General features: G+C 35.5%; 1 protein-coding gene across 1 annotated transcript; it reads left to right on the forward strand.

The window, feature by feature from the left end:
- Window positions 1-71: 71 nt before the first annotated feature.
- Window positions 72-13841, forward strand: LOC104886918 (chalcone--flavanone isomerase). The gene is made up of 4 exons (XM_010671471.3): window positions 72-233; window positions 9538-9702; window positions 13068-13291; window positions 13408-13841. The coding sequence occupies exons 1-4, from the start codon at window positions 137-139 to the stop codon at window positions 13618-13620; spliced, it is 699 nt and encodes a 232-aa protein (XP_010669773.2). The 5' UTR covers window positions 72-136; the 3' UTR covers window positions 13621-13841.
- Window positions 13842-20925: the final 7084 nt, after the last annotated feature.

Raw genomic sequence — 20925 nt, forward strand, 5'->3', positions numbered from 1 at the left:
ATTGGAAGTTAGAATTTATTGAGTGAGCTTGCATCTTTAATTATATGTAGGGACTTAATGCTACTTCTTATTTAAAGCTAGTAGTAGTACTCTTGTGAGGTAAAACAAAAGCGTTCAATCAATTGGTCTTTCACGAATGGCTCCTGTGATGGAATTGCGTGTGGAAGATTACGTGTTCCCACCGATGGTCAAGGCTCCCGGATCCGATAAGAACTTCTTTCTCGGAGGCGCAGGTAAGCATCTCTATCCTTGTGCAGTTGTGCTACTATCGACCATGATATGACCTACATCGATCTGATTTTCTTTTTGAACATTTAGTCGTTTACTGTTGTCACTTTGCTATGTAGATAAGAGAGAGGAATGATATACACAAATAAAGATTAATCAAACTTATGGCTTATATTTCTTGCTTCTCAAATGACTTGAAACAAAGGTATTTAAATAAACTAAGCAACAACTACAACTCTTAAACTTGAGCAGTTAATGTTACATGTGTGGGAGATATAACTCCCCCACTACTCTTAACTTAGTGTATCAATACAATGCAAAAACATCCACTAACAATAACTCGTCGTTTTGTCGGAAAGAGCGTTTATGGAAAATCTAGAAAAGCGACGAACCCGAGACGTCGTAACAGGATGACAGCGACGGTGATGATTGTAATGGTCATTGTTGTTGTAGATGTTATGTCGCTCGAAATAGTCAAATAGATTGGATTCTTTGAAGGTGAGTTATGGGGTGATTTGGAATTCATCGAAGAATTTTACGGGGAAGAGAAAGGTGGAAATCAAGAAGAAAGAAAAAAAAAACAAGGATTGCTTTTTTTTTTTTTTTTTTTTTTTTTTTGCTTTTATTTATTTTTAAAAAAATGAATTTATGTTTTCTTGGGTAAGATTTCACTTTTCAGAGGGGGTGAAGAAGGAGAAGAGCAGAGGAATTAGGAAGGAAGAACCGAATAAATGGGATTCTAGTTTATGTTAGTTTTTTTTTTTTTTTGGCAACTTTTTTATATTCGGGTCTTATGTCATTTTTATCCAAATCTATGACAGAACGACATCAAATATGAAATCTATTAGAAATTATATGATATGGATGAAAATTTGATATGAAAATATAAGACAAAATCATATCAAAATATAATTCAAATGACATAAAATAAAAGATCAAACGATATCCAATTCATGAATGTTACTAGTATAGTCTATGTCATTTTTCACTAGTAGAATAAAGGTTAATTGCGGCAATTTTACCAATACGCAACAATAAACATCGTCAAAAGAAAAAGAAAAATCGAAAATTAACCTATTGTTGCGGTTGTGGGTGGAAATCGCAGCAATAACGTGAATTTTTTCAAAATTCATTGATTGATTTGACCAGATCTATTGTTCCGGTTCCAACCCATCATATCCGCAGTAATAGATTAAAATATTATTTTTTTAATAATATTTTAATCTATTGCTGCGATTTCTACAATAAACCGCAACAATAGAGTCATTAGGTTTTTTTTAATCTTTTAGCAATAAGGTATTAGGCGCCGTTTCATTCACTTCACCCCTCATTAATCTGCACCCTCCGCTCACATTATCACGCTAACCCCCTCCCTCCCTCCTCTTTCTCTTCTCTCCCTCTCTAGATCTCATTCATCCTCTATCAGTTCACACTTCGTAGAAGGAGGTCGACCAATTCTTGCCTCACTCTCCTCCTCGAGCTTCCTTCTCTTTATTCATCAGCCTTTCCTCGTCGTTCGTCAGTCTTTCTTCGTCGTTCATCGTCCTTTCTTCGTCGTTCGTTTGTCTTTCATTGTCCCTCTAACCGTCACCAGACGAAGACGATAACTCCATTGTCGTTTGAATCGTCATCGGACGAAGAAGAAGACGACCTTTCTTCGTTCGACCTCGTCACCGGACGTGTTCACCAGTCGAATTATGTTAGATATGATGTTAGTCGTTTCGTATTTCTTAGTTTCTTCATTTTGTTATTTTTGATTTAGATATGCTGTTTAGGATTCGTATTTTTTTGGAAAAATGGAGACTAATATCCTACCTTTACCACTTCTGCTATAAACAATCCCACCTCTTCGAAATTTGGAAACAATCCCTCCCATCTTCTCAAAACAATCATTTTTACCTTTAACTTGTTTAACAGGTTATATACTTTGTTTTATTTTTCTTTTGTCCTTTATTCTCTCTCTTTCCACTTTATCTTTCCACCTTATATCCTTATTTCATGACAACCCCTCGATCACCACCATGGGCACCACCACCACCCCCTGTTGCCTCCATCACCACCATGGCCACCACCACCACCCCCTGCCGCCTCCACACACAATAACACCCACAACAAAAACCCTCATCCACCTCGAAAACCCCCTACCCGAAATCCTCCACCTTGAAACCTCTACCCCGAAAACAACCCCTTCCCCTACCCCGAAAACAACCCCCTCCCCTACCCCGAAAACAACCCCCCTCCCTTATCCCCCACATCAGACGAAATTCGGACCTCTCCTTTTTCCTCTGCCGGTGTTGCCGTTGCCAAATTTACCTTCAAATAAAAACATCACACCCCTAGAGTCCAAAATCCACATCAACAAGTACATTTTGTCAATAAAGCTTCCGAAATTGTATTTAGATAATGTAAACACATTGAAGTAATTGACCTATAATAAGACGATAGCATGCATTGAACACTGAAGCTCAAAAGGACAATATTTATGTTTTTTGATTACAAAAAGTGGAAGCTTTAATTTTACCACAAACCACCAAGGATGGTCGCCACGTGTACCCTTTTGCTGAAAACACATGATCATGAACAATTATAGTTTGAAGATCCAAAAATAATTATAGCAACCACATAATAAACATGATTGTCATTTTCACGTCTCATCAAAAAACCATCAAGTAGCTTGACTTTATGTCAATCAGAATGAATAATTACTCCAATCAAACTCAAGCAAAAGACAATACCAAGTAACACGGTAGAGAGGTGAGGAGAGAAGAGGGGCGAGGGAGGCAAGAGGGGTGCAGGGGCCTGCGGGAGGTGTAGGGAGGAGTGGGGGCTGGCGCGACATGGATGTGGGGAGGTAGGTGGTGTGGTTGGGGGAGGATTACCTGTTAAAAGGGGGGTGAACTTGTTTTTTCCGGTTACTAAATGAAAAAGGCCTGTTTTGAGAAGATGTGGGTCAAAGGTGGGATTGTTTTCAGATTTCAAAGAGGTGTGATTGTTTTCAGCATAAGTGGCAAAGGTGGGATTATTAGTTTCGATTTTTCCATTTTTTTGTTTTTACCTTTTTTTGAACGAATTCTAATCGTGGCTGGGTCGTCATTGGTCGTGGTGGGTCGTCGTGGCTCGTGCCTTGGGTTGTCGTGGCTGTGGCTATTGTAACTTTTTTTATTTGATTTTTTTTTCCAAATTTTTGTATGTAATTAGTTTCAATTTGTCCTTTAGTTAGTTTCATTTCCTCATTCTATTTTCTGATTTCTTTTATTTTATCTTTTGTATATTATAATTGTTTTATTTTCATTATTTATGATTATATACTCAATACATGGATTCAATGTGTTGCGCCAGTGAGTTTTAGTTACTTTATGTTTTTATTGCATTTTAACATTGAAAATAGTATGATTTTTTTTTGGTAAGTAAGATTAATATTAACAAACACCAAAGAACGAAAAACAAGGAATCTAGACAGGCTTAAATACCCATGACTAGACGTGACGAGTTTTTACAAAGAATTTATCCAATCATAATCGGTAGAATTATATGCTTGACTATATACTTAATCTCTTGATGAGTAGCTTTGTTTATGGACATAACCACCTTGTCCTGGTGGGCGGTATTCCCAGTTTACCAAATTCAGTACTCATCAAGAGATTTTCAATATAAGTTTCACCCATCTGCATGTTTGTAGAATCCCTTGCTTTGTTGTACCAAGTAACCCCTAGCCATCTCATGATTTCTTCCATACACATTTTACCGAAATGGTTGTCAAAAATAAATGCTTGAAATTGTCAGGACCCTAGTTACACAGCAAACAAACATCATCATCACAGAGATTCATCATTTTCAGCCTCTGCTCAGTCTTCAGCCTACCTTGCATAGCCATCCAAAGAATAAGTTTATGCTTAGGCTGAGCATATCTATTCCACACAAATCTACTCCAATCAAACATTTCTCTCCTACCCCAATAACAGTTTATAATGCTTGTTGATGTTGTGCAAAGAACTCATCGTCCACTATACACCTTGGAATTTTCTGTTCATCTCATTCTTAGCTTGGCATATGTATTTTCAAGCCACTAGAGGTACCAGGGGCTACATATGTTTCCTAGTTGTCCTCACCAATATGAACACCAATCACCCATCTAACCCAAAGATTTTCCTTCTTTTGAGCCACGACCCAAGCCAACTTCCACACTACGGCTATATTCCGTAGACCTGTATCTTTAAAACCCAATCCACCTACCGACTTAGAGAAACATAATCTACTCTACGCCACAGTCCCAACCTTGCCATCATTATGTGTCCCTGTCCATAAAAAATTGCCATCATTAACCTCCTTGAGAACTCCTTTTGGGATGATGAACAACTGTCCCTAGTAGGTGTGGATGTTCATTAGAACACTGTTGATCAATTGTGTTCTGGCAACAAAGGAATGATTCCTAGTGCTTCAGATTCTGATTATATGCACCATTCTGTCAATCAAAGCTTGACAATAATTAGTTTAGAGTTTTCTATAGATATAGGAACCCCTATGTACCTGAATGGTAGTCTGCCAGCCTTGAATCCACTCACATCATTTACTCTTTGAATCACCTCTTCAAACATGCCTACATAATTTTTATGCTTGTTTACTTCAAGGCCAGAAGCATAAGAGAACATTTGGAACCCTTGGAGTAATGTGTAAATAGAGCTAAAATCAGCATTACAGAATAGTAACAAGTCATCTGAAAAGCAAAGGTGATTCAGCTTCAGCTCTTTGTGCTGTAGCCTAAAATACAATGGCTATAAGTAAGGACACATGGCTCCATCACAACCCTACACGTGGCACTTTGTTGCTGCTAGTAAAGTACATGACCCAAAAAGGTGCATGGCCTAAAGTACACCTTTCTGAATAAAGAGAGTTGTACTAGCCCTCCTTCTGGCCCAATCTGTACTTAGGCCCAGCAATGTCAAAGGACATTTTTATGGAATGGATGATGTGTACTGGAATGATCACCACATGTCATAACACTATTGCTTAGCCAATCAGATGCTCTTAAATTAGGGTGACATCAAGGTAAAGCAGTCATTTCAGACACTATAAATAATCCTTGAAATCAGGGGAAAGGTACATTTTTCAGAGCAGTGTATTGTTATTCTGCCATAAATTCTCTCTCTCTACTTTATCTTTATAAAAGTTTTCCTTTCTAATCTTGATACCTGACTTAATCTTTGGAGGGGGAAATACCACCCAAACCACCAGGGTGGGTCCCTTTTTGTAGGTCTGAAGGAGGATCTCAGGTTCGGGTTTTGGGTCCAGGCATTGTTGCACAAGTCTCTTACTGTAGAACCTACTGTTGGGGATATTAGTATTTATTTAAGAGTTTAGCACTACGTAACATTTTGCATTTCGCATGATATTTGATCCTTCAAGCTCAACAATGTACTTTAAAATTATGTCTAAGTAGTCTATGCCAAGGGAAAAAAGCAAAGGGGACATTGGATCCCCTTGCCCGAGTCCCCTTTGAGATCCAAAAATTCCAGTAGGAGCCCCATTCATCATGACAAAAAATGTAGGGGTTTTAATACAAACCATTATAAGCTCCTTGAACTTCTGAGGAAACCCAACATAATCAAGCATTTGCTCAATAAATTGATTAACAGTATCATAGGCCTTTTTAAGGTCCAGTTTCATCATGCAATTGGTCCTTGTAGACTTCCTCTTGTAGCGTTTAATAAGATCTTGATAGATCATGACATTGTGGAGAATACTTCTCCATGACACAAAAGTCCGCTTACTGGCAGAGACTATATCAGGAAGAACTTGATTCAATCTCTTAATTAACAGCTCTGTAATGCACTTATAAAGAACATTACAGCAGGCTATATGCTATATTCAGATACATTCTCAGGGCATCTCACTTTAGGAATCAGAGTGAGTGTAGTAACATTTACAGCTTTTAGTAATCTGTGTGTTTTAAAGAAATCAAGACTGCATCACACACTTCATCCCCTATCACCTCCCAATAGTGCTTATAAAAGGCGCCCTTAAACCCATCACTCCTTGGGGCCTTGTCATCAGGTATGCTAAAAATTAACTCTTTTTACATCATCCTTTGTGAATTTAGTCTGTAACATGCTCAGCTTGTGACAAACTATTATCCCCTTTGATCAAATGCATAGCATCCTACAAAGCAGCCCTAGTTTTCACAACAACAACTTCAATGTCACCAATGCCCTTTTTATTCAGCTCCTTCAGAGCTTGCTTGACCATCTTCAATTTCTGAAAACTCTGTAAATGGGACAACCCTTGACCTGCTGTCTCCATACATCTCTCACAGTCTTAATCACAGAGCCATGATGGCACCACATGTTGTGAAATTTTAATGATTTTTCACATTGCAATCAGAATAGACACACAAAAGCATAGGGATGTGATCATAATCGCCTTCAAGAAGAAAACTGACCTCAACTAGCTCAAATAAATCCACCCATTCTTGGTTTGCTAACACCCTGTCTATCTTGGAATAGACCTTCCTATCCCCTTCTTATTTATTGTTCCATGTAAATAACCTTCCATTCGCCTTTACATCACTAATTTGACAGTAACTCATGCACTCCAACATAAGGGCAATCTCAGTAATTCTAACAGAAGCAGTACTACTCAAAGCATTAAAATCCCCTAGCAGCACCCAAGGCATATTACTCTCAGCAACAATCATTTACAATCCCTCCCACAACTTGTGCCTATTATGGCTATCATTAAACCCAAAGCAGAAAGTACATCTGAAACTCAATCCAGAACTATAGAAAATAATACAATGAATGTACTGGCTATTCACATGCTTAATGTTCAAAGTAAAAAGCGTTAGGACAGCACCCAATGACTATTCTACCATTTTCATGAGAAGATAAATTGTGAGTGAAGCAGCAATCAAGACAAATTTTAGAGTCAAGTTTGCCTAAATTATGAGCTTTCAGCCTTACTTGTTTCAAAGAGGCTAAATAATTTAACAATATGAGAATGAAGAAAATTCCTCACCTCACCTTGTTTATTACAATTGTTTAAGCCTCTTACATTCCAAGCAAGATTGTTATCCATCATGACTAGGGGATGCTATCGCCTCACCTTTATCCACCATTTACACATGCTCATCAAGCATCCTGGTTCACCCTAGCCATAATGCCACCATCATCCTTACCACTGCCAACTCTATTCTGCCCTAGATCCTCCTGCACCTCAGCCTCATCATTTACCGGAACTGTATCTTCAATTGATATATTGAAAGAGTTATGAACAAGTATTGTAGTTGCTTTCTCAAGAGCAGAAACATTTAGCCCTGCCAACCATCTGAAAACCTTCATTATCCACAACCTTGTTCTTTTGAACCCAAACTTTCTTCACGCCATTCTTCCTGCATTATTCATCAGTATGCCCCAGAGCATTTTGAGCACTTAAATGGTCGCATACTCAAGTACCTTCTCAGTCATACATCCATATTCATTGCAAAACGTGATTGAACCAGGTAATTCATGTTGTATTTCAACTTTAATCAACACCCTGGCAGCAAACTGAAGCTTCTCTTTCTCATTAGTGGCTTGGTTCATCTCCCCCCAATACCTGAAAGGAAGATTAGGAAATTCACCCATATTGGCACCAGTTTAACTACATCCTTATCAATCACCATGTCAAGTTCCCACCATAGTATGAAGATTTTAATTCTAAAGATTTTTGTTTTATAAAAAGTGCACCTCTTGCTGCAATTTTGGCCTAAACCGGAGCAATAGGTGCACCTTTTAAATATTAAGAAAAAAACATATTTTTGTGATTTTGGGAAGAAACCACAACAATAACTTGACGTATTGTTGCGGTTAAAAACCCCAGCAATATGTGTGGCCTAAATTGCGGCGCGGCTAAAACCTCAACAATTGGCCACTTAATGACCGCCACAATAAACAATTATTCTACTAGTGTTTATTGGAGTGCTTGTCATTATATACTTGTTACACACAAGGCGCATACTCATCTATTAATAAAAATTCTTCTCAGCCAAATAACTTTTCAATTTATGAAAATTAAACTCTTGTATTGAAAATTTCAAAATTTCGACTTCAAAATCTCACTAATATATAGGAAAAAAATATAATTATGTTCGATCGTGTTAGATTTGTTACAATATGTATTCTCGAATCAACTTTTCATAATTTTGTTATACATCATTAGAGATATTTATGATGACATGAATGGAAAATTGTGTAAAAAGTTGTCAAATGACCAACTTAAGAAAAAGTTTAAACTGATTGTTAAAGCACCATGAATAGTTTTATACTCTATCACGCTCCCTCACGCGAGAGCAATTGAGCTTGAAGTATGGATGCAACACATACCTCTCCTTCATACCTGGCGCAAGATATTTTTTCTTAGAAAAGAGGACCTGATAAGATCTAAACCCATTACCTTATTGTTATGCTGACTCTGATACCTTGTTAAAAAACCAACTCAACCAAGAGTTTAAACTAATGGTTAAAGTCCCATGGATTGTTTTGTACTCTATCAAAAGCAAACAAGAACAATTTACGAAAACAGAGGAGTATTATTATTACTCATTGTCTTATTTAATTTTAGTTTTTTTTTCTCCTTTATTTATTTGGAATGAGATCATTCATTATTGTTTTCTACTCCATGCAAATTGTATGTCGTAACCTTAAAGTGTTCTATAGTCTTTCTACTGCTTTTAGCGCGCTTATCCTAGATTTCCATATCATGACTACTTTTGCTACTAGTCTAGTCATGTACCAATATGTAGCCTCTTTTGTATCTATTTTCACCCAGTTAGGGTGTATGGTTTAGTAATATAATTTCACTTTGTTATGTTAAAAAAAATACTCCATGCAAATTTTCTTTTCTTTCATATGACACGCTAAATAATTCTTCCTCCTCCATCATGACCATGATCATCATTATTAAATTCAAATCATAAAACATTTCGAAAATATATACATATGTATATATATAAAGATGAATCAAATAGAATCTTGTATAATTATATTTTTTTTATATGAATAAAAGATGATCGAAATAAAGTATTTGAATAATATTTCAAGTCAACTTTTGGTGACTTAGGGATTGTGATTTGAGCACCAATGGCACCAAATCACCAATATATGGTGAAAGCCATAGCCTAGATCTATTTATGTTAACATTATTCGTAATCTATCTATAATTTTCTATATGATGATTTCAAAAACAACAAGTTTTAGAGCTTCTCTGAGACTCTAACTTTTGCAAGTATGTGAGTCGGTGATCAGTGATGAGATATTGTGGCTTACGTGCATGCAGGAGAGAGAGGGCGATCGGACTTAGAAGGGAAGTACGTGAAGTATACGGCAATAGGGGTATATTTGGAGGAAGACAAAGCAACCTCATCATTAGCTGCTAAATGGAAGGGCAAAAGTGCCATTGAGCTAGCAGATTCTGTAGACTTTTTCCGTGACATTATTACAGGTAATAATCTAATCCTCTACGTTACGCACATAATTAAGAAAACCTATATATTTGAATTGCATATTTTCCGTTTTATCTTTATTATATAAGCTAAAAGGGAACTATGGTGTCCTCTAATGAAATGTCTTTTTGATCCTAAATTTATATTTAATTAAATATTTAAATTTTGTATAATTATGTCATTTCCTAATTTAAAGATGGGTCAAATTTTCCAATAATAAACTAAATAAGCATTAACAAATTAACTTGACATAATGAGAAAAATGCTTACTCAATAAAAAAATTACAAGTTTAATTTGACTATAAAACTTGACATCTAAATGTTTATCTCAATTTCTATATATAAACTTTATAGACTACAATAGTTTGTATAACAATAATTATAAATCACACTTCTATAATTATATTTTGATGAAATTTATTAAGAATATACTCAAACAATCGATGCACACAACGCGTGCATAGAACACTAACACTGAGGTAGTGATATTTGTCTTACTTGTCTACACTTTTGATATATTTCCTATTCGCTAATCTATCTATCTCTATTATATAAGTCAAGGGGGAGATATGGTGTCCCCCAATGAAATGTGTTTTTTGTCCTTAGTTAAATATATACTAGTTCAATATCTAGATTTTGTACAATCATAACCTTTCTTAATTTAAAGATGGGTCAAATTTTCAATAATAAACTAAATAAGCATTAACAAAGTAGCTTGACATAATGAGAAAAATGGTTACTCAATAAAAAAAACTACTATGATTATATTTTGAAGAAATTTACTAAGAATAGATCCAAACAATCGACGCACGCATCGTGTGTATAGTAGACTAATCTCTATTACATAAGGGAAGGGGGAGCAACGGTGTCCTCTTTTGAACTGACTATTTTACCCCCTTCCCTCTTCTAAATTACAAAAGGAATCTCAATACCAAAATGGGGGTCAAACAAAGCCACCGGAAATCAATTTTCAACAATCACTCAGAATCACTTATATGAGGAAACTTTACAAATCACTCATACAATTGAGAAAATCACGTTGTAAAAATCACACAAACCACTCAAATGATCAGGAAACTTTACAAAAACTTTTGCTCAAAACTTTTGTAGAATATCCATGTTCAGAAATAAATTTTGAATAACAAAACATTATCAAACCTTTTTGCGAACAACTTTTGCAAAAATCCATTTTTAGAAAAAAAATTTACATTAATTTGCAAAAACCATTTCATGCGAAATCAGATTGTGTATGAAAAAATTGAAATTTCATTTCACCTATAATTGAAACTCAAAGTGTTCAAATTTAGAAAAAAGGAGAAAAATTAAAAATGACCATTTCATGCGTAATCAGGTTGTGTATGAAAATTCCATTCAAATATAATTAAGACTCAAAGTGTGAACATTTAGAAAAGGAGAAAAGTTAAAATGATGAAATTTCTTAAAATATCAATTTGTAAAATCAGAATTTAGAAGTTAGACAAGGAAAAAAACTGAAATTGTATTATACTTTTCGGTTACAATTTTGGGACCATAGAGAAATTACTGAAATCCATATCCAAAACTATTATAAATTACAAAAATGAATAAAACCATAAAAAAAGAACATGACGATATTTAGTAAAGAACATAAAAAACATGCGCATATAAGACTTGAGAAACAAAAAATTATTCAAAATCACAAAAATGAATAACAACATAAAAAGAACATGGAAGAATCTTATTCACAAAATGGAGGTGAACTTAAATACTAACTTGCATTTTTCAGTTTATTTACTACTTAGTATTAGGCCTAAAAATATCATCGCACGCATTGCGTGCACAAAAGGTTAGTACTAATATATTAAAAGGTGTACCTAATAAAGTATATGTTGTCGCGGAACCCTCTTATTCACTAAAAACATGCGTAGGGTGAACAGCTGCACAGGGTCCCAAGATATAAGGGCCCAATTCTGTTAGTTTCCACCTAAAAAAAATCTCATTCTAATTACAAATTTAAAAAGATTAATTTCCATTTGGTGTTTTCTTCTTCTCCTATTCTCCAAAAAAGCCCCATTGATAACTCTTCTGTTTCTTGAACTCACAAAAAAAATTAATCTTTGTAATTTATTTTAGAACAGGGTTCCTACTATTATGAGACGGTCTTGAAGGAATACATACTACAAAAATTGGTATAGTAAGATTGAAGATGCGACCAATACATTGTAAAGTTGAAGTCTTACTATCTCAACCGACTATTAAATGTGCTCTTTACTCAATATATATATATATATATATATATATATATATATATATATATATATATAATATATATATATATAGAGAGAGAGAGAGAGAGAGAAGTGAGTTCATATATAATGCATACTTATTATGAGAAATGAGAATGAATTTTATCATGCTATAACTCTTATGAATAATGTGATGTAACTCTAATGAAAAGTGATGTAACTCCAAAAGCAAAATATTTGAATTTTCAAAATTCACAAAAAACAAAAAAAATTTGAATTCAAATTTTTTTAGAGGGATATAAATCTAATGAACAAGTGTTGTAACTCTAATCCAATCGTGTGGTTGAGATACATTCTCATTTCTCATGTAAGGAACATTCTCATGTGATCTTGCCTCTATATATATATATATATATAGGGGCAAGATCATATGAGAATGCTCCTTACATGAGAAATGAGAATGAATCTCAACCACACGATTGGATTAGAATTACAACACTTATTCATTAGAGTTATATCCTAAAAAAATTTGGAGCCAAAAAAAAAAGTTTGAATTTTGAATTTTTGTTTCTAATGTACTTTTTTTTTTTTTGAGTTACATCACTTTTTCATTAGAGTTACATCACTTATTCATAAAAGTTATAACGCGTAAATATCATTCTCATTTCTCATGTAAGTATGCATTCTCATATGAACTCACTTCTATATATATATATATATATATATATATTATATATATATATATATATATATATATATGGAATGAATATGAGGTCTAAACTTAAAAGTATTATTCTAAGTCAAAATTCGGAGCATCGCTGGAGCCACACAGTAGTTTGTAAGTTAAATGTTGTACATTTTAACCAAAACATTTCACCAATATACGATTAGTAAAAAATGAAACATGTACAATTTTGTTCGAGTCATCTTGACATTCAATCTACAACTTTTTATATTTTCTACCAATAAAAGATTTAAGATTCTCCTAATTTGAATATGCATTGAATCTTTCATCTTTGAAATTTGACTGTCTATTACTCGGTTTACATATAAAAAGTCTTTAAGATCATAGAACGATTCAGCTAAACAGCAAACTACTTCATGATGCAATTGAAAGTGCCTTCTGTTTTTCCTCTTAGGTCCATTTGAGAAGTTCACCCAGATCACCATGATTCAGCCGCTGACAGGACAACAATACTCTGTAAACATGGCACGAACTTTTGTCGAACGTTGGAAAGACATCGGAATTTACACTGACGAAGAAGCCAAGGCAGTTCAGATATATCTCGAGGCCTTCGATGACAAGAAATTTTCGCCTGGGGAAAGTATTCTGTTTACACAATCACCTGATGGAAAATTTACGGTTAGTATACTTCTCTTCAAAAGCACTAGTTTGCATTTACATTGTTTGGGAAGATGAATTGACATTGTTTTTTTTTTTTTTTTTTGTCCATTTTATCTGTCAATGATTTACTCTAGATTGCATTTTCTGAGCATAATGCCATTCCAAAAGATGGGGTCGCAGTGATACAGAACAAAACCTTGCCAGAAGAGATACTGAATTCGATCATTGGTGAAACTGGAGTTTGCCCCCAAGCAAGGCAGATATTAGCTGAAAGGATTTCAGAATTGTTGAATAAAGAGGTGTTAGCCGGGGAAAGTGAAGTGGCAGCCAGAATTGAGAAGCTCTAGACATCGTAAGGTTTGAAAGCATAGACCGGCTGAAATGGTGCTAAGACAAGAGAACAAAAACACTTAAAGATGCATTTGGAATAACATAGTTTGGTAAGGAATAAGCATTGTTTTGAAAATTTTATTGTAGTCTAATTTCTTGAACTATGTAAACTTATTTCATGCTGTTAGACATACCAATTATGCATACAATGTGTAATGGGACTACATTAGTTACAACATATCGGAAGTTACATGTATTTAGACCTGTTCCATTAGTCGGGTTGGGTTAATACTTCATGAGCCAAGGATAAGGTAGGCCAAGACCTGTTTAGAGTAGTACGACCCAACCCAATTATTTTGACTCAAAATAAATGAAATTTACAAAGTTACTCATTGATTCATTTCCAAGAATTATATGGAGTATAATTCATAATTAGGACTCCGATTGAAGTAGTGTATACTTTCCTAAACAATAACAAAGGTAGACACATCCTCTCATAATTTATCACCTGCACCGAAAATTAGAGGTAAAGTTCTTGTTGACCTTACACAACCTTTTATTCCTGAGTGCTATATGTCGTTGTATGATAATCCAGTAGTATGGGTCTACTTTAGATATGAAGGGGTTTTTAGATTCTGCAAAAATGTGGAAGGGATGGGCATTGCATAATTGGCTGCCTTGATTCAGATGAAGAAGCTAAGCTGCGTATTTGAAGTTGTATGGCAGCCTTAGAAGCGTCATGTGAGTTCTTTATGGCCATGTAAGTCATCCTTTTTACACAAACTTCATAGAGGGACTAACTGGCAGACAACGCTATAGTACACCTAAGGTTGAGTTATATAAAAGATTCACTCCTGAAGATTATTCGTTACGAAATCCGAATAGATCTAGCTCGGATAGTGATGGTACGATGGTTGGAGGGGGAGCCCAAGTGATAACACTAATCTACTAGTCTCTGAAGATGTGTTCTTCTCATGAGAGGAGGAATTTCCTTCAAAGAGAGATTCACCACCCCCCGCCCTGCCAATCTGATGCATATTAACATGCAAGCTCATTTTGAAGCAAATGGCATTCCATTAGACTATAACAATATGGTTTGTTCACCAGAAAGAAGGTATGATCTCTCTAACGATCCTTATGCTCAATTTTATCCATCTGTATCTCACAATATCCCTCATAAACCCACCATCATTCACAACTACTCCACACATCAACCAAACCTAAACACAAACAACTTTGAAACTGGTGAGAGTTGTCGTCAACCAAGAACATTATTTCACACTTTGAGAATTATTGAATGGGCTAACTAACATCACTTTAATGAAGGTCAAACCACAACACAACAAGAAACAGGTTTATTAGGGGATATAGTAATGCAACGAGTTGATCCCACCTTTGGCTCATCACTTACACCACCTCTTCAATCACGTCATCACCACCTTCAACTTGTTAATCCATCAACGATCTCTCAGTTAGCAAGTATACTGCCAGCCTCAAGTACTTTTGCTTAAGCAACGCAAATACTTCGTAGTTCCTTCACAACTTTTCACCCACTAGAGTACACCCAACGAACTCGGGCTTCTCACACTCTCCCAACTCTAACATTTCCACCTTCACTACTTCATCTCAAAGGCAGAATAGTCCACCAGCTAGGGAGAAGGACCCTCCTGATTCACCTGAATCCCCTCGACCTACCTTTCAGATAATGGGAAACAATGATATAGGAAGTACATGTACTAATTTATGGCCATGCAAGAGGCTGAACGTAGGACAGCTCCAATTATCATAATTATTTGATGATTTAGAGAGTCTCAATGTCCAAAACTACTTGACTTCAGACTGGTATCTGAAGCGACGTCGACTCAAATGGGAGAGATGGGAGAGAAAAGGATGCTTTCGAGTGTGGAATATATGGAAGCAAAAAATGGTGGGTGGATCTCAAAAGCAATTACTGATGTTGCTATGGCGGATGATCTTGGAGTGGAGGTGGAAGATGACATTAGCTCAAAATGGATGGGGAAGCGTGCTGCTCCGAAGACTGATGTGGGTATGGTGGCAAAAAACAACGCAGTTTGATGATAAATACGGCTCAAAATGACATGATTGAAATGCAATTCTCTTTGGCTCTCTCTTTGGCTCCAAATGGTGTAGAGGCTGACACTTTTTAGCCTCCACAAGTTAAATGAAGTTCACCTCATGGAATGCTAGGGGATTGAATGACGACCACTGCCTAGTCCCTAATTAAGTGGCTATTATCTAGGCATCATCCTATGTTTTTTATTCATCTCTAAACCTAAATGTGATGTTAGTAGTTTAGATGTAAAGTTTAGGTGTGTCTCTCCAGATTTTATGTTTCGTGATGATGCTACAGGGCAAAGGGAGACTTTTTATCACGGGTTGGTATAATAGTCATGTAGTTGGCCTTGCTTCCTCTCCAAATCTTCTTCTTTAAGATGTAACAGAAGTGAATGGTAAGAAATGCAATGTGTGTTTTGTGTATGGTGCGCCTCAATTCCAAGATAGAAGTAGGGTGTGGGTACAATTATATGATCTGCTTGTCAGCTACTCAAACTGCATTCTTGTTGGTGATTTCGACCAACGGGAATTATATGAAGACAAATTGGGGGCAATGACACAATCAGGGGATGGGGGGACTTCATGAAAGGGTGTATCTCCTTGTCTTTAGTTGAAATTGGTTTTGTGGGTAGCCAGTTCACATGGACAAACAAACAGATATATAACAATCTAATCATGGAAAGATTGGATAGAGGGTATTGTACCCTTGAATGTGATGAAATGTACCATAATAGAATAATTATTCATGAACCGATTCTTTATTATGATCATTCTGCAATCATCTATGACACTAATCAAGTGATCAGGAAAAATCGGCGACCATACCAACTTGAAAACTGGTGCTTAAACTCTCCGGAAATAAGATACTTCATTCTAAGGTTGTGGCCAACATATATAGCAGGATCTTCAGCATTTTCTATTACAAAAAAAAAAACAACTAGTGGGAAAACAGATAAAACTTTAGTGTTGAGCTCATAGAAAGTTTTAAGGCATCAATTGGAAGGAAATTTGTGATAAGTTGAGTAATCAAGGTTTGGACACTTATACCTTCTTTCAAGCCCAAAATTATCTTCACTTTATGCAAGAGGCAATTCGACATCTACAGGAAGATTATATATTTTGGTAACAAATGATGAAATTAATGTGGTCTTTGTTTTGTAATGTTCCTTCTAAGTTCTTATACTTGAGATAGAAAAAGAAAGCCACAAAAAAAAAAAAAAAAAAATCACTCATATTCAACAACAAGATGGCACTGGGATCATTGACCCCTCCGAAATTAAGAATGAAATCCTTAACTGTTTCCAGACCAATCTACAAAATGATATTCCTGCCAATGAGTTAGAAGAGCTAGATATGGTCCTTAGAGAGCTCGACATTGAGCCCATGAGTAGCCATAACTACCATGTTGTTTCCAAACCATTCTCTGAAATTGAAATCAAGGAATTTATATTTGCTGGCGTAGGTCAGTGCAAGTCACCTGGTATGGATGGGTTCACAACAGAATTCTTCAAACAACATTGGGATATTATCGGGAAAGATGTCATCCGAGGTGTCCAACACTTTTTTTTTGGTAGTGGTAACATGCATAAAACTCGGAATCAAACTAAGCTCGTCTTAATTCCAAAGATTGATTGTCCAACGAACCCTAATCACCTTCGTCCCATTAGCCTATGCGACGCAATTTATAAGTGTATTTCCAAATGCTTAGTTGGTTGTCTAAGAGTTATTCTTCCATCTTTTATTAGTAAGTAACAACATGCTTTTGTTCCAGGTTGTTTTGATGAGTGATAAAACTCTCATTTCTCATGAACTTATTCATTACGTTAACCAAAGAAAACAAAACTCTAACACCTTTGCTGCCATAAAAATTAACATGAGTAAAGCTTACGATAGGGTACATTGGCATTTTATTACTACAGTGCTTCACGTCTATGGGTTTCCTCCATTTTGGATTAACTAGATTTATCAATGTATGTCCACTATTTCTTACTACTTACTCCTTACTCATTAATGGCCAAATGTTAGAGAGTTTCAATCCTAAATGTGGGTTTATGCAAGGAGACCCTTTGTCTCCTTACCTTTTTCTCTTTTGCATGGAGATTTTTTCACAAATGTTGTCCTTAGGCCAGGATTTTGGTGATTTCAATGGCATTAGTATTAGTAGAAGAGCGCCAAAAAATAATCATCTTTTTTTCGCGGATGATGCTCTTTTTGTTTAGGAATAACGCTACGGCTTGCTCCTCAATTTCAAAGATAGTTTCCAAGTTTTTTTTCCATATCGGGGGAACAAATAAAATTTTCAAAATCTTTCATTAAATTTAATCCTAACAATCTGATTCTCAAAGGATGTTGTTTAAGGAAATTTTTGTTGTTACTCCTGCACACAATATTGGTACCCACTTGGGCGTTCCTATTGACATTACATAGTCAAAATCCCCAACAATTGAGATTTGCGGTTGACAAAGTGTAATAAAAATTCATGATTGGAATTGTTTACCGCTGCTTTTACCTCTAAGATCATTCTCATTAATACTATATTGGTGGCTTCCACTTCACATGTTATGGACAATCTTCCTCTTCCGATGGGTATAACTACAAAAATTGAATCCTTACTTCACTTTTTTGTTAAGGCTAACAAGGGTCATAAAGGAATTTCTTGGGTCAAGAAGGACATTTTGCTCTTTCCAAAAGGTTTGAGTGGTGTTGGGATCCGATCTCTAGCACTTTTGAACTATTGTCTTCTGATGAAACAAGTGTTGATGATGTAAAAACAACCTCAGTTGCTTATTTCCAAAGTCTTTCGCACTAGATGTCCAAGTTTAATGATCAGTGGGCGTACTATCTCCTTCCCTTCACCGATGTCCTGGGGACTGAGGGGTCTTCGAAAGGCCGAGATTAAGTTGTTTAATGGGTGTGCGTGGAAAATTAGAAATGGTAGAAGAATGAAAGCTTTCTCCAGTCATTGGGTTAATGCTGAAATTCCAACTCCACATTCAGATATTGCCTTGGCTCATGCTTGTAATATGAAAGTTTCCTAGTTGATTAATATTAGCGCTCACTCTAATAACCAGGATATGGTGAGGAATTATTTTATTTTCAATGATGCCAGGAGTATCCTTGGTGTGGAACATCCCATGCTCGATGGAGATGATATTCTCTTTTGAAAAGGCACTACTTCAGGTAAATTCACTACCAAAAGTGCTTATGTAATGCTATCTATGAACACTACTACTACTTTTCCAAGTACGTTTGGTGCTAACCAAAATGGCAACATCTTCAAAGTTCTCTGTCACCTTCCTCTAGCCCCTAATTGGAAAGCCTTTCTTTGGAAGCTCATTCTTAACAGACTGCCTACGAGAGAAAATCTCTTCGTGGGAGGTATGCTTTCTGAGCCTCAATGCTATGAATGTGGTAATAATGTGGAAACTCAAAATCATATTTTCAGAAAATGTGTCGTGGCTACTTCAATTTGGAATCAAAGTACACTTTTGAATACAACAATTCCATATGATCCTGATAATCAGATGCTTGGATCATAAGTCATATCCTGCTATTCAAAAGCGAGGATGGTGTTGATAGTGAGAGAATATAACAACTAACTATTTCTCTTTGGAGTCTTTGGATGCATCGCAACAAAAATTTCTTTCACCCTCACATTTGGATCTCATTATTAACCAAAAAGTACATACTATAACCAATCACATATTAAATAGAGCACTCAATAGCAACTTTCCATGTTAGCTTTTCTTCACTCGTCAGAACAAGATCATGACCATCATCCGGAGTTTTATGGCGCAAATCTTGTCAGACCTTTTCAAGAGAGGCCTATCAAGGAAATTTTAATTGATGAGGCTTGGTCAACTAGAAATAAGACTATGGGTATTGGTTGATGCCTTAAGGGGAGTGATCCCCTAATAACCCTCTATCCTTTGGTGGGAACTTATGGGATAACCCAGTCAGCTCTACATGCGGAGGCCATCGCTTGTCTACATGCCATGAAGTGGGCACTTCAACATCAACTCACACATGTCTCCTTTCTTACCGACTCTACTAACCTTGTGTCTCTTTTGCAGGAACAAACTATTTCACATATTAATCTCAAATGGACTATAAAACAAATTAAAAGAGTTTCTTATGGTTTCAACTGGTGCATGGTTCTTAAGGTCAAACTAGATGCGGTTTCTGAAGTGGACAAGGTTGCTAACCAATGTTTAGCAACCATGATTTCCTTTTCTATTTAGTTTAGTTTTTTTGTTTATTCTCCCTATGTAAAAAGAAAACCATCCTAAAGAGTAAAGCCAATATATCAATCGACTCACCGCCATGCTTAAATTATGAAGGTTGGACGTTCTAAGTGTATGTACAATGGGGTTCTCCAACTTCAACTACCTCTCCATGGAGAGAAAAATGGGGAGCCACCTCTTACCTAACAATGGGCCTATTGGGTGTTTTGGTTGCGATCGACCAACATAAGCTAAAAACGGTAGGAAATTTGACAACATGTAGATAGTGCACATGTATGTACCATTTTACCATCCATACGAGTTAAGACAAGGTCAAATAAGAACAAACAAGTGACCATGAATATAAAACTAGCATGCAAACAAACATAAATTTTAATTAAAAGAACATTAAATCCAATCAATGGAACATCTTCAATTTTAATAAAAGAACTATCTTTCATGTTCTTTTAAGTTATTTAAACTAGTATTTACCCCGGGCGATGCCCTGGGTCTTTTATAATAATTAAATATGTTCTTTATAAATTTCATATTTGATCTATCAGTTTTTCGTAATATTTTGTCTACTACAAAATTTTAAAATGGACGTTATGGCATGATAAGTTGTTCAAAAAAAAAAAACTTCTGAGGAATTGGGGATAAAAATAAAAATTTCAATGTGAATTGCGTAAATAAATGTTATTACTTAATAAATGGGTTAAAGATAAAAAAAAGCCTGTCTACATGTTTTTATAATTACATATAATTATGAGACTTTATTGTGTTTTATTTTGAAACTATAAGCATTGAAATTGTATTGGATGAGTGGTTAAACTCTTACATTTCATTTCAAGGGCTGTGAGTTCAAATCCTAGTAATTACAAACTGGTAATATTTTTGATTGAGAGTATAAGCATGTGTATTAGGATCTTGCGAATAAGAACGCCTTTTAATATGTTTGTATATATGGTTCATTTTAAAAGAATAACTAGTTATTAGGCCTGGACTATGCCTCGAGTAAGAAAA

Source organism: Beta vulgaris, chromosome 2 (assembly GCF_026745355.1).
Source record: "Beta vulgaris subsp. vulgaris cultivar EL10 chromosome 2, EL10.2, whole genome shotgun sequence".
In the NCBI taxonomy this organism is placed as follows: Eukaryota; Viridiplantae; Streptophyta; class Magnoliopsida; order Caryophyllales; family Amaranthaceae; genus Beta; species Beta vulgaris.